The sequence below is a fragment of the Condylura cristata genome, unplaced genomic scaffold, assembly GCF_000260355.1.
Source record: "Condylura cristata isolate star-nosed mole 26May11 unplaced genomic scaffold, ConCri1.0 scaffold00025, whole genome shotgun sequence".
Lineage (NCBI taxonomy): Eukaryota > Metazoa > Chordata > Mammalia > Eulipotyphla > Talpidae > Condylura > Condylura cristata.
The window spans coordinates 29,110,581-29,121,768 of record NW_004567126.1 but is presented as its reverse complement, the minus strand read 5'-3'; the positions used below and the strand labels follow the sequence as shown (position 1 = coordinate 29,121,768).

Genomic DNA, 11,188 nt, shown 5'->3' with positions numbered 1-11,188 from the left:
ACAAACCTCGAGGCCGAGCGACCCCCAAAGCCCACGTGTCCAGCCTTACATCCAAACTGTTTAACGCCGCCCGCAGGTCCCAGCGTGCTTGTCTGTGATGCCGGGACTTGTAGCTCCGGTGTCTGGGGTGGGGCGAAGCGCAAACCCTGCGTCTGTAGCGTTCAGTCAGGACGTCCTTTCCCCTTTCAGAGTGAGACCCTGGGGGCCAGGAATAGGTCAGGAATCTTGCCTTAAGAGGACAAGGGTGAGGAAGCCCTGGGGGTACCCCCTCCTGCTGCTGGGTCTCCCTCTGGCTTCCAGGGACTGTGGGGTGTGGCCCATTCCACATCCTGGGCTTCTTCAAGGGAGGGTCCTGCCACATGCCAAGGCGTGCCCTGGTCATCAGGTCACGGTGGGGCTACTCCCCATCAGTGCTGACCCCTCCTGCTCTCCTGCCTCAGGCTGACTTTGGCTGGTTAAACTTGGCTAGCAGACCACGGCTGCCCGCCCACCATGGACCAGGACTATGAGAGGCGCCTGCTCCGACAGATTGTCATCCAGAATGAAAACACGATGCCTGGTGTGAGTATTGGCCCGTGCCTGGCCCTAGCCACGGCACTGGGGGCCGGGGCAGCCTTGAGCTGGGAGTTTCAGCCTTGGAGAACAAAGGTGTGGGAGAGCAAAAGGTACAGCCGCATGTGGGAGAGAGCCAGTCCAGCACTCTCTGCCCCTCTGCCGCTGTGAGCCCCAAACATTGTCGAGGGCACCTGCTCTCAGACTGGCCTGATCCCACTGTGCGCCATGCTGGTCCTTCCCCTGGGGCGGCACCCAGGTCTGAATAGGGAGTGGAGGGACGTGAGCCTTCCAGCTTTAAGGGGGCCAATGAGGGCCCCAGATCCGAGTGGGAGAGCTAACCAGGCCTGGGGGCACCGCGGCAGGACTCCAGCACAAGCTACTTACTGAACGCCCGGCAGCTGGCTGTCCCTTGTTCCCAAGGTCAAACTCCCATGCGTAGGCAGAGGCCAAGGGCAGGAGGGCTGACTGACAGGCCTGGCCGAGGGGCCTGAGGGGCAAATGGCCTCACGGTACGCTTCGGGGGACTTAGGCACCGAGCACCGCCCTGCCATCCTTCAGGTCGCGGAGATGCGGCGGACCCTGACGCCAGCCAACTCCCCTGTGTCTTCCCCGAGCAAGCATGGAGACCGTTTCATCCCGTCAAGAGCCGGTGCCAACTGGAGTGTGAATTTCCACAGAATCAATGTGAGGGGCAGGGCTGGGGCAGGGAGAAGGGCCGCACTGACCACAGCCTGCGGCAGGGGCCAGCTCATGGCCAGTACGGGCATTCTGTCTCTCCCTCCCCGAAGGAAAATGAGAAGTCACCCAGTCAGAATCGGAAAGCCAAGGACGCCACTTCGGATAACGGCAAAGGTCAGTTATCAGGCCCCAGCCCAGACCCTGTGTTTGGCCCAGGACCACTGTCCCCCTCACCATGTGTGATGCTGCAGATGGCCTGGCCTACTCTGCCCTGCTGAAGAATGAGCTGCTAGGAGCTGGCATCGAGAAGGTGCAGGACCCACAGACCGAGGACCGAAGGCTGCAGCCCTCCACACCCGAGAAAAAGGGGCTCTTCACGGTGAGCCCCAGTCTCCCAGCCCACTGCCTCTGCTGGCTGGGGACGGAGGATCCTCTCCAGCAGCTCTGGGGGACAGGCACCCAGCCGAGACAGGCGACCCCACCGCCCTGCCTGCTGTGCTGCGTGCCTGTCCCCAGGCACCACGCTTGCCCTCCCTGGGTTTCTCCCGCCGCCCCGGCCTACCGGGGCCCAGAAGCCCAGAAACAGTGGAGCCTAGATCAGACAGCTGCTCAGCCAGGGAGCCAGCAGCTGAGTGCAGGGTAAGGGGTGCCTTGTGTCCAGGCCAACACACTACCCCCCTGCTGACCAGGGCTGTTGGAAAAGGCCTGGCTTAGGACCCTCAGAGGCACCTGAGGGGACGGTGACCTCAAAGAGGCCAGAAGGACAGCCAGAAAGCTGGCAGCATTGCTGGGGAGGAACCTCGTTTTCGTCCCTGCATTCCTAGAACCCAGAGACCCTTCCACAAGTGCCCTGGATTCGCCTTCCCAGCCATGTCAGAAATGCAGGGTGCCAAGGTTTGGGGGTCTGAGACTCCTGACCTCTGGAGTATAGCTTTTGCCCAGCAGAGATGTCCACCCTCCCCCCAGTATTCCCTCAGCACCAAGCGCTCCAGCCCTGATGATGGCAATGACGTGTCTCCGTACTCCTTATCCCCCGTCAGCAACAAAAGGTGAGGCTGAGTGCTGCACAGGAAGGGGGGGCGGGACAGGGCGGGCTGCCAGCTGGGCTGTGCTGGGGGCCTGGAGTGGTCCTAGAACTGTGAGCAGGATAAAGAAACTCCCCTCACCGAACACACACTGAACCTGCTGGCATTGGTTCAGATTGGGAAGAGGAAGCCAGGGAGGGTGCCCTGGAGGAGGTGCTGGGAGCGGGGCATATGTGGCTGTTAGAGCTCAGGATGGCTCAATTCCTGACAACAAGGGGCTGGGCAGGCACAAGCAGTGGACAGAGGGTCCAGGCAAATGGGGCAAAGCACATGGGGTCTCAGGGCTGCCTGCGAAGAGACACTCGGGTTGTGCCGAAGAGTGATACTAACCCAGGTGGACTCTCTAGTCAGAAGCTACTTCGGTCTCCACGGAAACCCACTCGGAAGATCTCCAAGATCCCCTTCAAGGTCCTGGATGCACCTGAGCTTCAGGACGACTTCTACCTGAACCTAGTGGACTGGTCGTCTCTCAACGTGCTCAGTGTGGGGCTCGGGACCTGCGTGTACCTGTGGAGTGCCTGTACCAGCCAGGTGCGCGTCAGCGAGCACAGGCACACGTGCGCAGGTGCCTCTGTGTCTCTGTGCTGTGGGTCGATGGGGCAGCGCCCTGCCGCAGCTGAACTGGGCGGGCCAGGTGGGGGGAGTGATTGCTGCTGGAGTGCCCCCGTGTGCCCGCCCCCAGGCCCTGCCCTCAGTGTGTGGAATGGATCCAAGGCCAGTCCGCAGTGCGAGCTGAGATCCGAGCCCCTCCCCTCCTGCCTGCATCTGCTGCCTGGACAGCAGGACAGGCCCCGGGGACCACCCAGAGACCGCTTCCTGGTGGAGCGGGTCTGTCATTCCCGCCCGCCCTCTGCACAAGTCTGCGGTGGCTGCAGGCGCACTGAGCCCAGGACCTGGCCTGCAGGACACAAAGATGCTGCCCCCAGGTGTGGGCCATTTTTGAGTTTAAAGCCGGCTGCAAGCAGGTTCTAAAGGGGAATCCAGAGAGGGGGCTTCCCCGGCCCCTGCTGCCCCCAGCACGCCTGTGGCCTGCACCTGCTGGAAGGCCCCTGCTGTGTGGTGTCCAGGCTCTGTAGTCATTGTCCCTGTGCCGGTGGGTCCCCTCCCAGCTTGCAGAGCCACAAGCACCCCAGCTTTCTGACCCCGGACTCCAGCACTGTTGCCAGTGCCCGTAGGTCTGAGGAGTGGATGAAGGAGTGGATGGTGAGTGAATGGAAGATCGGCACCTCGGAGGACACAGGGCAGCACGTGGACTCATGCCCACTGTGCCCCTTTCTCCCAGGTGACCCGGCTCTGCGACCTCTCGGTGGAAGGCGACTCAGTGACTTCTGTGGGCTGGTCTGAGCGGGTCAGTACACAGGCCGCATCCCACTGGGCTGGTTGGTGTGGGTTTCTGACCAGGCAAGGGTCACTGTTGGGGGCCCAGGACAGTCAGAGGAGCCAGAAGCCAACCTGGCCCCCACCTGTTTCAGCTTTAAACAACAGTTAAGGTTATGGTGGCAAGTGAGACTTAGGAAACCTCTCGGGGGTCCTCTTCCCAAAACGTGGGGTCAGCCTCTTTCCCTACGAAGGCCCCAGCAGCCACCATGGCCTCAGTGGGCTAGAGGGAGAGGCCCGCCCCAGGACAGCACTGCCCTCAGGTCTTCAGGACAGTTGGCCTTGGGAGGGGGCCCGAACCTTCCTCAGAGGATGGGCTTTGTGGGTGTCGGCAGTTTGCAGCTCAGAAGAGCACCACACTCTCCCCAGTTCTGAAAGAAATGATGGGGAGAGTGAGGGAGACGCTAGGTCCAGGCCCACCCAAGGGGATAGCGCCCAGGTGGCCCCATACCCATCGCTATGCCATCGTCCTAGGGGAACCTGGTGGCTGTCGGCACGCACAAGGGCTTTGTGCAGATCTGGGATGCCGCTGCAGGGAAGAAGCTGTCCGTGCTGGAAGGTCACACTGCGCGCGTCGGTGAGCGGTGCCCAGGCCCCAGGGCAGAGTGTGGGTCATCCTCCCCAGGAGTCCCAACCCTGGGAGGCCGGACCCTGGTCTCATCTGTCCTCTACCTGGCCTCCAGGGGCGCTGGCCTGGAACGCTGACCAGCTATCCTCCGGGAGCCGGGACCGCATGATCCTGCAGAGGGACATACGTACCCCACCCCTGCAGTCGGAGCGGCGACTCCAGGGCCACCGGCAGGAGGTGTGTGGCCTCAAGTGGTCCACGGACCACCAACTCCTTGCCTCGGGGGGCAACGACAACAAGGTAGGTGCCCCAGCCCCTGGGAACCCAGCCTGGGCCCATTCCTCCTGCCTGACCAGTCCCCCTCCACGGAGCAGGGGTGACTGGTGCCTTCGGGGGAGAGCCACGGTGGCCGAGGGGCATCTCCCCTGCGGGCCCGCCGGGCAGGCGTCTCAGCCCCTGTGACTCATGCTCGCCGCCCTGCAGCTCCTGGTGTGGAACCACTCAAGCCTGAGCCCCGTGCAGCAGTACACAGAGCACCTGGCGGCCGTGAAGGCCATCGCCTGGTCCCCGCACCAGCATGGGCTGCTGGCGTCCGGCGGTGGCACAGCCGACCGCTGCATTCGCTTCTGGAACACACTCACGGGCCAGCCGTTGCAGTGCATCGACACCGGCTCGCAGGTGTGCAACCTGGCCTGGTCCAAGCATGCCAACGAGCTGGTGAGTATTTGGGGGGCGCCTGTGACCGCCCTGCTCCTCCAGGCACACCCAGCTCAGTGTCTCCCGCAAGCGTGGGAGTCTGGTGTGTGGGAGCCAGGGCCTCCCTCTCCTGCCTGGCCAGTTCCCCAGGGCCGGGGAGGGCGCTGGTCCCCTCAGTAGCCTCTCGCCCCCAGGTGAGCACACACGGCTACTCGCAGAACCAGATCCTCGTCTGGAAGTACCCCTCCCTGACCCAGGTGGCCAAGCTGACGGGCCACTCCTATCGCGTCCTTTACCTGGTGAGTCTGACCGTCGGGGTTCTCGGGGCACTGGGGCTCCTGCCCCCGGGCCTGGTGGGAGTGTGGGCGCCGCAGCCAAACCTGGAGCCCCGCATCAGAGCCTCCCTGCTTCGAATGGGGGCTCGGGTCGGCTTTGGAGCCTCTTGGCCGGGCATTGTCCCCTCGTGGGGAGTCCACGTCTGCTCACATGCAGACACGTGCGCGACACTCGGTGTGCCCCACATCTGCCCAGTCGTCATCTCAGTGGGTGTTTTGTTTTTTTAAAAGCTTTATTTATGCATTCAGAACTGGGGTGTATTCAGGCCAGCAGTGCAGGGATGGTGAGAGGATTCCCCAGAGACAGAGTGGGGAGCAGAACAGGCCGACTGACGAAGTCCACTGCTGAGGGGAGCAGCGGGCGGGTAGGGGAGGTCTGCCGGCCATCCGAGCCAACTCCCTGGCCCAGGTGGAACTCTTGCTGCAGGGGCTGCAGACAGCTGTGGACAGCTGTGGACAGCTGCGGACAGCTTCCTAGTGCTGCGCTTGACCTGCTGCGCCACCGGGGGGTGGGGGGGGCCCTCAGGGAGTTTTACCAAATAACTATTTGCAGCTGCTTGAAAGAGGCGCTCCTCTCCCCAGATTCCAGAAGAAAATGTTTTGTGCTTAAACTGCCATGTCCTCTGCCTGAGGGCCCTGCAGGACGGGGTGTTTTTGTATTTCCCCGAAACGCTCCAACCCCAGCGCCCCCCGCCCCTCAGCCTTCCCATTCTCAGAGGCCTGTGGGCTGGCCCCGCCTCAGCTCTGTCTGAGCTGGCTCTCTCTTCCCCAGGCCATGTCCCCTGATGGAGAGGCCATCGTCACTGGTGCTGGAGACGAAACCCTAAGGTTCTGGAATGTCTTTAGCAAAACCCGTTCAACAAAGGTAAAGTGGGTCGGTATCAGCGCCTGTCCCTCGAGCACCTTCTCAGTCCCAGGGCCGTGCCCCGCCGCTCACACAGCCCTGCTTACCCTTGGACTGTAATGTCTGGGGGTCTCCGCTGGGACCCTCATGCCCCTCTCTCGGCCCGGCCAGGGCACCCCAGCGCTCCAGACTTGGTGCCGCCACACACCTCAGGGGCACTGGTGAAGGTGCCCACCGGGCCCCCCCAGCCCAGTGTCTGTTTTTTGCAAGGCAAAATTGCCCTCCACTCAGAGGCGGTCTAGTGCCCACCCTGAGGCCTGGCCACGGAGCTGGCACTGGACTCAGCCTCCCCTCCATGTGCCCTGCAGGAATCTGTGTCCGTTCTCAACCTCTTCACCAGGATCCGGTAAACCTCCGATGTGCCCTCTGGGTCAGAAGACCACCCGCTCTCGTCAGCGTGCATGGACCCCTGAGCACAGCCCCCGATGAACGCAGCCAGGGTGGGACGGGAGCCGGGCCTGGAGCGCCCCGGAGGTTGCCATTAAAACCTGATTTCCAACCCTGTCGGCCGCTCTTTGGGGCGGGGCGTGGTTGGCACCGTCAGCAATGGAGCCGTCTCCCTGCACACGGCAGCCTGCGGCCTGCGCGGACCTCTGCCCGAGTGGACGCCACCCAGGACCTCGCCAGCCGTGTCTGCCGGCACTGCCTTGTTGGGGCCGCTTGCCCTCCAGCTGACCGCGGGCGCAGGCCGGGCGGGCCCTGAGTGCCCTGCAGGAGGGCCCAGTGCCGGGGTTTCCTTCCGGCTGGCGCTGCCCGGCTGCCGTCCGGTGACTGTTGGGTGAGGCTCGGCGTTGGGAGCTGGGCGGCTCCACGCTGAAGATCATCTCAAAGAGGACTTGGTGTCCAAGGAAGTCCGAAGTGGAACCCACACTCACCCTGACCCCCGCCATGCCTGTCACCGTGGGCTCACAGCTCAGCCCGTCCCCAGATGGAACTTGGCTCCTGGCAGACGTGGTGGCCTGAAACACCCTGAGCGCCAGGCCCCTGTGCCTCCGCCCCAGGCTGCCTGCTGCGCCTCTCTACCAGGGAACCAGGGCGGGGGCACCTGCACCCCTGTGCCCTGGGCCTCCCCCCCACTCCCGCCTCCCCCACTGGAGAAGGGGGGGCGGGGTGCAGCCTGGGACCTGCATAGTCCTTGGTAGTGTGGGGTCCAGGGAAGGCTGCACAGGGCCCCGCGGGTTGCCCTGGCTGTGCATGGGCCCCCCAGGGCCTGACAGATTTGTCATGTATGTGCATGTGTATATATGTATTTGTGACTTTTCTTTGGTTTTGTTTTGTGTATTTGTAAATCGGTCTGAGAAATGTTTAAGGCTAGTTGGGGGGCGGGGGCGCGCCTGCTGTGCCTCACGGAAGGGAGGGGTGATTGAACCTGCTTGAATCTGGGGAGGGCCTAGGGCCCTCCTGCGGGCCCACCTGGCCTCCTGCCTGCCAGGGGGACAGGTGAGGACCACGTGTACAGAGATGTGGGTGTCTCCAAGATCTTTGTTTGTTTGTTTTTTTCCCTTTTTAAGTAAACGATTCCTGTCTGTACTGTGCCACCTTCCTGTGCAGTTGCCAAAGTGCCCAGGGGTGGCCCTAGGGGCTGGTAGCACCCACCTGAGGTGGAAAGGCCAGCGGGCACGGCCGTGTGTTCTCAGCCCTGGCGCAGAGCGAGCCTCTTCTCGTGTACCGCGGTGTCGTCATTAAACCAGTTGTGGGTTCATGCGTGGTTGGGGCTGTCTGTCCTGCGCCCCCACTTCTGGCCCCACCCAAACAGTGCTGCTAAGGGTTCGGTGAGTGGCCTGCCCTGGGCCGTGGGCTGGGGAGGCCACTTGGGCACCTTCAGGGAACACTGGGGTCCCAGGTGCACGGTCTAGTGGATCTCTGCCGGGGTGTCCCTGCCATTGGAAAGAGGTGCCCACCGTGTCACCATCAGGCAGTTGCCGGAGGAAGAGGAGGGGCAGGTGCGGGTGGAGAGACGGGGGTCCCCACACAGTGGTGCTCAGTGTGGCAGGGGGAAGATAGCGGGAGCGCCTCACACAGGCAGGCTGGAAGGTGGAGGGGTGGGTGTCGGTGGCCCTCAGATGCCGACTCCTACTGTGACTCCTGCTGTTGGTGATGCTGCTGGCAGAGAAGGGAGTGTGGGGGAGGGGACGTGGGGGCTTGGGGTGTCTGCACAGCAGCTGCCCGACTGGTGGAGCATGCAGACCCAGCTCCCCCCACCCCCTTGAGGGCCCCCACTGGGCTCAGGCAAGCTGCTCTCCTGGGCATCCCGCGTGAGCGGGCGATGTGGTGGGAAGCGCGTGTGGCTTCCCTGTGGAGGGGAAGGGGCCTGAGAAAGGGCAGTTTCAAACCTGGGGCTTCCTAAGAGCCTGCAGAGAGCAGCCCCGGGCTAGAGTGCGCCAGGCAGAGGGTGCCCGTGAGGCTTTTGTCAGGTACGACGGAGGGCTGAGTGCTGCCGAGTGGTGCCGAGGGCCCTGGCTTTGACCCAGAGGGAGACGCCCTGGGTGGGCGCTGTGGGCCAGGCCGATGGCTGTGTGCAGGCGCGGCCAGGCGGGCTCGGGGCGAGCGAGCGAGCGCACTCGGTGGGGCTCCCGCTGTGAAATGGTTTATCCGCTTGACGGTGTAGCGGCGTGTTGCGTTCAGAGTTGTCCCTCCCGTAGTCAATTAAGGACCATCCCGTCTCCCCCAAAAGCAGCCCTGGCCCCCATAAGCATTTATCTCCAGGCCCTGGTACCCTGAACCCCACCTCTGTCTTGGGATGTGCCAGTGCGGGATGGCTCTTGTGGGGCACGTGGCGTGGCCCGAGTGTCCAGGCCCCTCCCCACTCCCCACGTGCTGCCTCCTCACCCTGACTGCCCCCGTGTGGCAGCGTAGCCGCAGCCGTGCGTGACCACCGCCCATGGGCTGTTGCGCGTGAATTGTGCTGCTCTGGGGACTGGAACACGTGGCATGCATGTGGGACCGGCTGGGGGGTGAGAAGGGAAGATTGGGGATTTGAGGCTCCCAGCTGGAGCCCCTGTCAGGGTGGCGCTGAGATCTCTGTGGGATGTGGGGAACACCCTGGTAGTGTGGGGGGGAGGGGTTCGGCTGCCCCCCACCCAGGTGTGTCCACAGCCCCAGTATCCTGACCCTAGCTCAGGTGGGAAGAGGAGGGAGTGGCCCGGCCCAGGTTGCCAGGACACCGGTGCCTTTGTCCTGTCAACAATGCTCCCACTGCCTTCTCGGCAGGCGCAGCCAAGGACCCAGAGGCAGACATGCAGACCCTGAGGCGGGAGGCTGCCAGGCCCTACATCCCCCGGGGGACCCTGGAAGTGGACTTCCCAGCACCTCTGTTCAGGTAGGCCCCTGTAGCCCCGAGTGAGCCTGGACCTGGCCTTCCTTATGGTTTCAGGCCTCACTGGACTTGGCTTTCCTGGGGTCTACTTTACCAAAGGCACATCCGTGCTACCCCTCAGCCTGGCCAGTTCCAGCGTCTTCTCCCCACCTCCTGCTCCTCAGCACCCCCCAGCCCCCCTGCACTCAGGAGGCTGCTGCACTGGTCCCTGCGTGCAGCACAGAGTCGACCCAGCGTCCGCTGCCACGGACTGGACGCCTGGCAGAAACGGGCAGTCATCAGAGCGGGCAGGTTGGTTCTTTCTGAGGCTGTGAGGGAGAGTCCTGTGCTCTGCGGCTTCTGGCAAGTTCCAGCGTTCTTTAGCTCCAGCCTCCGCTGCCGTCTTCACCCGGCTTCTCCTGTGTGCCCTGTGTGCTCCCCGCCTGACAAAGACACTGGGCATCGCAGTAGGGCCACCCTGAGCCGGTGTCACGGTGTCCTGAAGGGCAGCATCTGCTGAGACCCCCATTTCCAAGTCAGGTCACCTCCTGGGACTCTCAGTGGACAGTGGGGGCTCTTCAGCCCAGGGGAAAACCCTTTAAATGAGTCTGCACAGCATAAAAAGAAGGGGATGGACGTGCCCCTCGGCCCACTCCATTTCCAGGAAATAGGGGTGCTGGGGCAGTGGGCGGTGGAAACTGGCTTGTGCGAAACATGTTTCCCAGCAGCCACTCAGGTTGTGGGGTTCAGCTCTGAGGGCGTATCGGACGCGGCAGCGTGGGGACAGAGAGGGCCCCGGCCTCGGCCACGCCCTGGTATCCTCGGTTCTGGCGACGACGCTCACGGGCCCATTCTCGAGCCGAGCCGGCTAAAGCGAGGGGAGGCGCGTGGCGGCGCAGGCTCAGCCTTCACCCCCACCCTCCACAGCGATGACTATCTGTCCCTGGAGGGACCCCGCTGGGCACCGGCCATCAAGCAGGCAGCATGTTGGAAGTACACCCCCATGGGAAGAGACGCGGCCGGTCAGCTGTGGTACACTGGCCTGACCAACTCGGACTCCCGCGAAGCCTGGTACACGCTCCCTCGGGCCCTGGACAGCCCCTACCGGGAGGCTTACACCCGCTGGCACGGCTGCTACCGCCCCCGGGAACAACGCATGCCCCCGGGTGAGTGCAGCCCCTGGGCGCGCGGGCCGGGGCGGGGCCCAGGCTGACGCCCGCCCGCCCTCGCCTCAGCCTACACCCAGCGCCTGCGGGAGACGTCCTGGCATGACCCCGTCACCCCTGCCCAGTATGAGGACCCCAGCACTCGGTGGGGGAGTGCGCTGTGGAGAGACAGGTCCATCCGGGGCAAGGAGTTCGGTGAGGCAGGGCTGGGGCCGGGCGGGGCCGGCGGTGCGGGACGTGGCCACCCGGGGCAGGCGGCCAGGGACAGGCGGTGACCTGGGTCCTGGCCCACAGTGCTCAACAGGAACCGGTACGGGGTGGAGCCGCCGTGGCGGGCGTCTGACTACGTGCCATACCTGTCGGCGCCCCAGCGCCCGCCCTACACCACCCAGAGCTACCGGCAGTGGGACCTGGAACCCTACTGTCCCTCCACCAGGCAGCGGCCCCCGCCCAGCTACACGCCCACCCACTGATAAAGACCATGCTGCCAGCCCGCGGGCACCTCTGCTTGGCGTGAGGGGGCCTGGGC

At 64.0% G+C, this 11,188-nt stretch overlaps 2 protein-coding genes across 2 annotated transcripts; both read left to right on the top strand.

Annotated features, from left to right (window-relative positions):
• Positions 1–421: 421 nt before the first annotated feature.
• On the top strand, positions 422–7,894 carry FZR1 (fizzy/cell division cycle 20 related 1). Its single transcript, XM_004689351.2, has 13 exons — positions 422–561; positions 1,114–1,239; positions 1,344–1,407; positions 1,485–1,612; positions 2,200–2,282; positions 2,666–2,849; positions 3,601–3,666; positions 4,170–4,272; positions 4,379–4,563; positions 4,747–4,980; positions 5,154–5,258; positions 6,067–6,159; positions 6,507–7,894. The coding sequence occupies exons 1-13, from the start codon at positions 493–495 to the stop codon at positions 6,546–6,548; spliced, it is 1,482 nt and encodes a 493-aa protein (XP_004689408.1). The 5' UTR covers positions 422–492; the 3' UTR covers positions 6,549–7,894.
• Positions 7,895–9,408: 1,514 nt separating this feature from the next.
• LOC101634258 (chromosome unknown open reading frame, human C19orf71) lies at positions 9,409–11,176 on the top strand. Its single transcript, XM_004688900.2, has 4 exons — positions 9,409–9,517; positions 10,421–10,659; positions 10,729–10,854; positions 10,954–11,176. Exons 1-4 carry the CDS (start codon positions 9,435–9,437, stop codon positions 11,130–11,132), a joined length of 627 nt encoding a protein of 208 aa, XP_004688957.1. The 5' UTR covers positions 9,409–9,434; the 3' UTR covers positions 11,133–11,176.
• Positions 11,177–11,188: the final 12 nt, after the last annotated feature.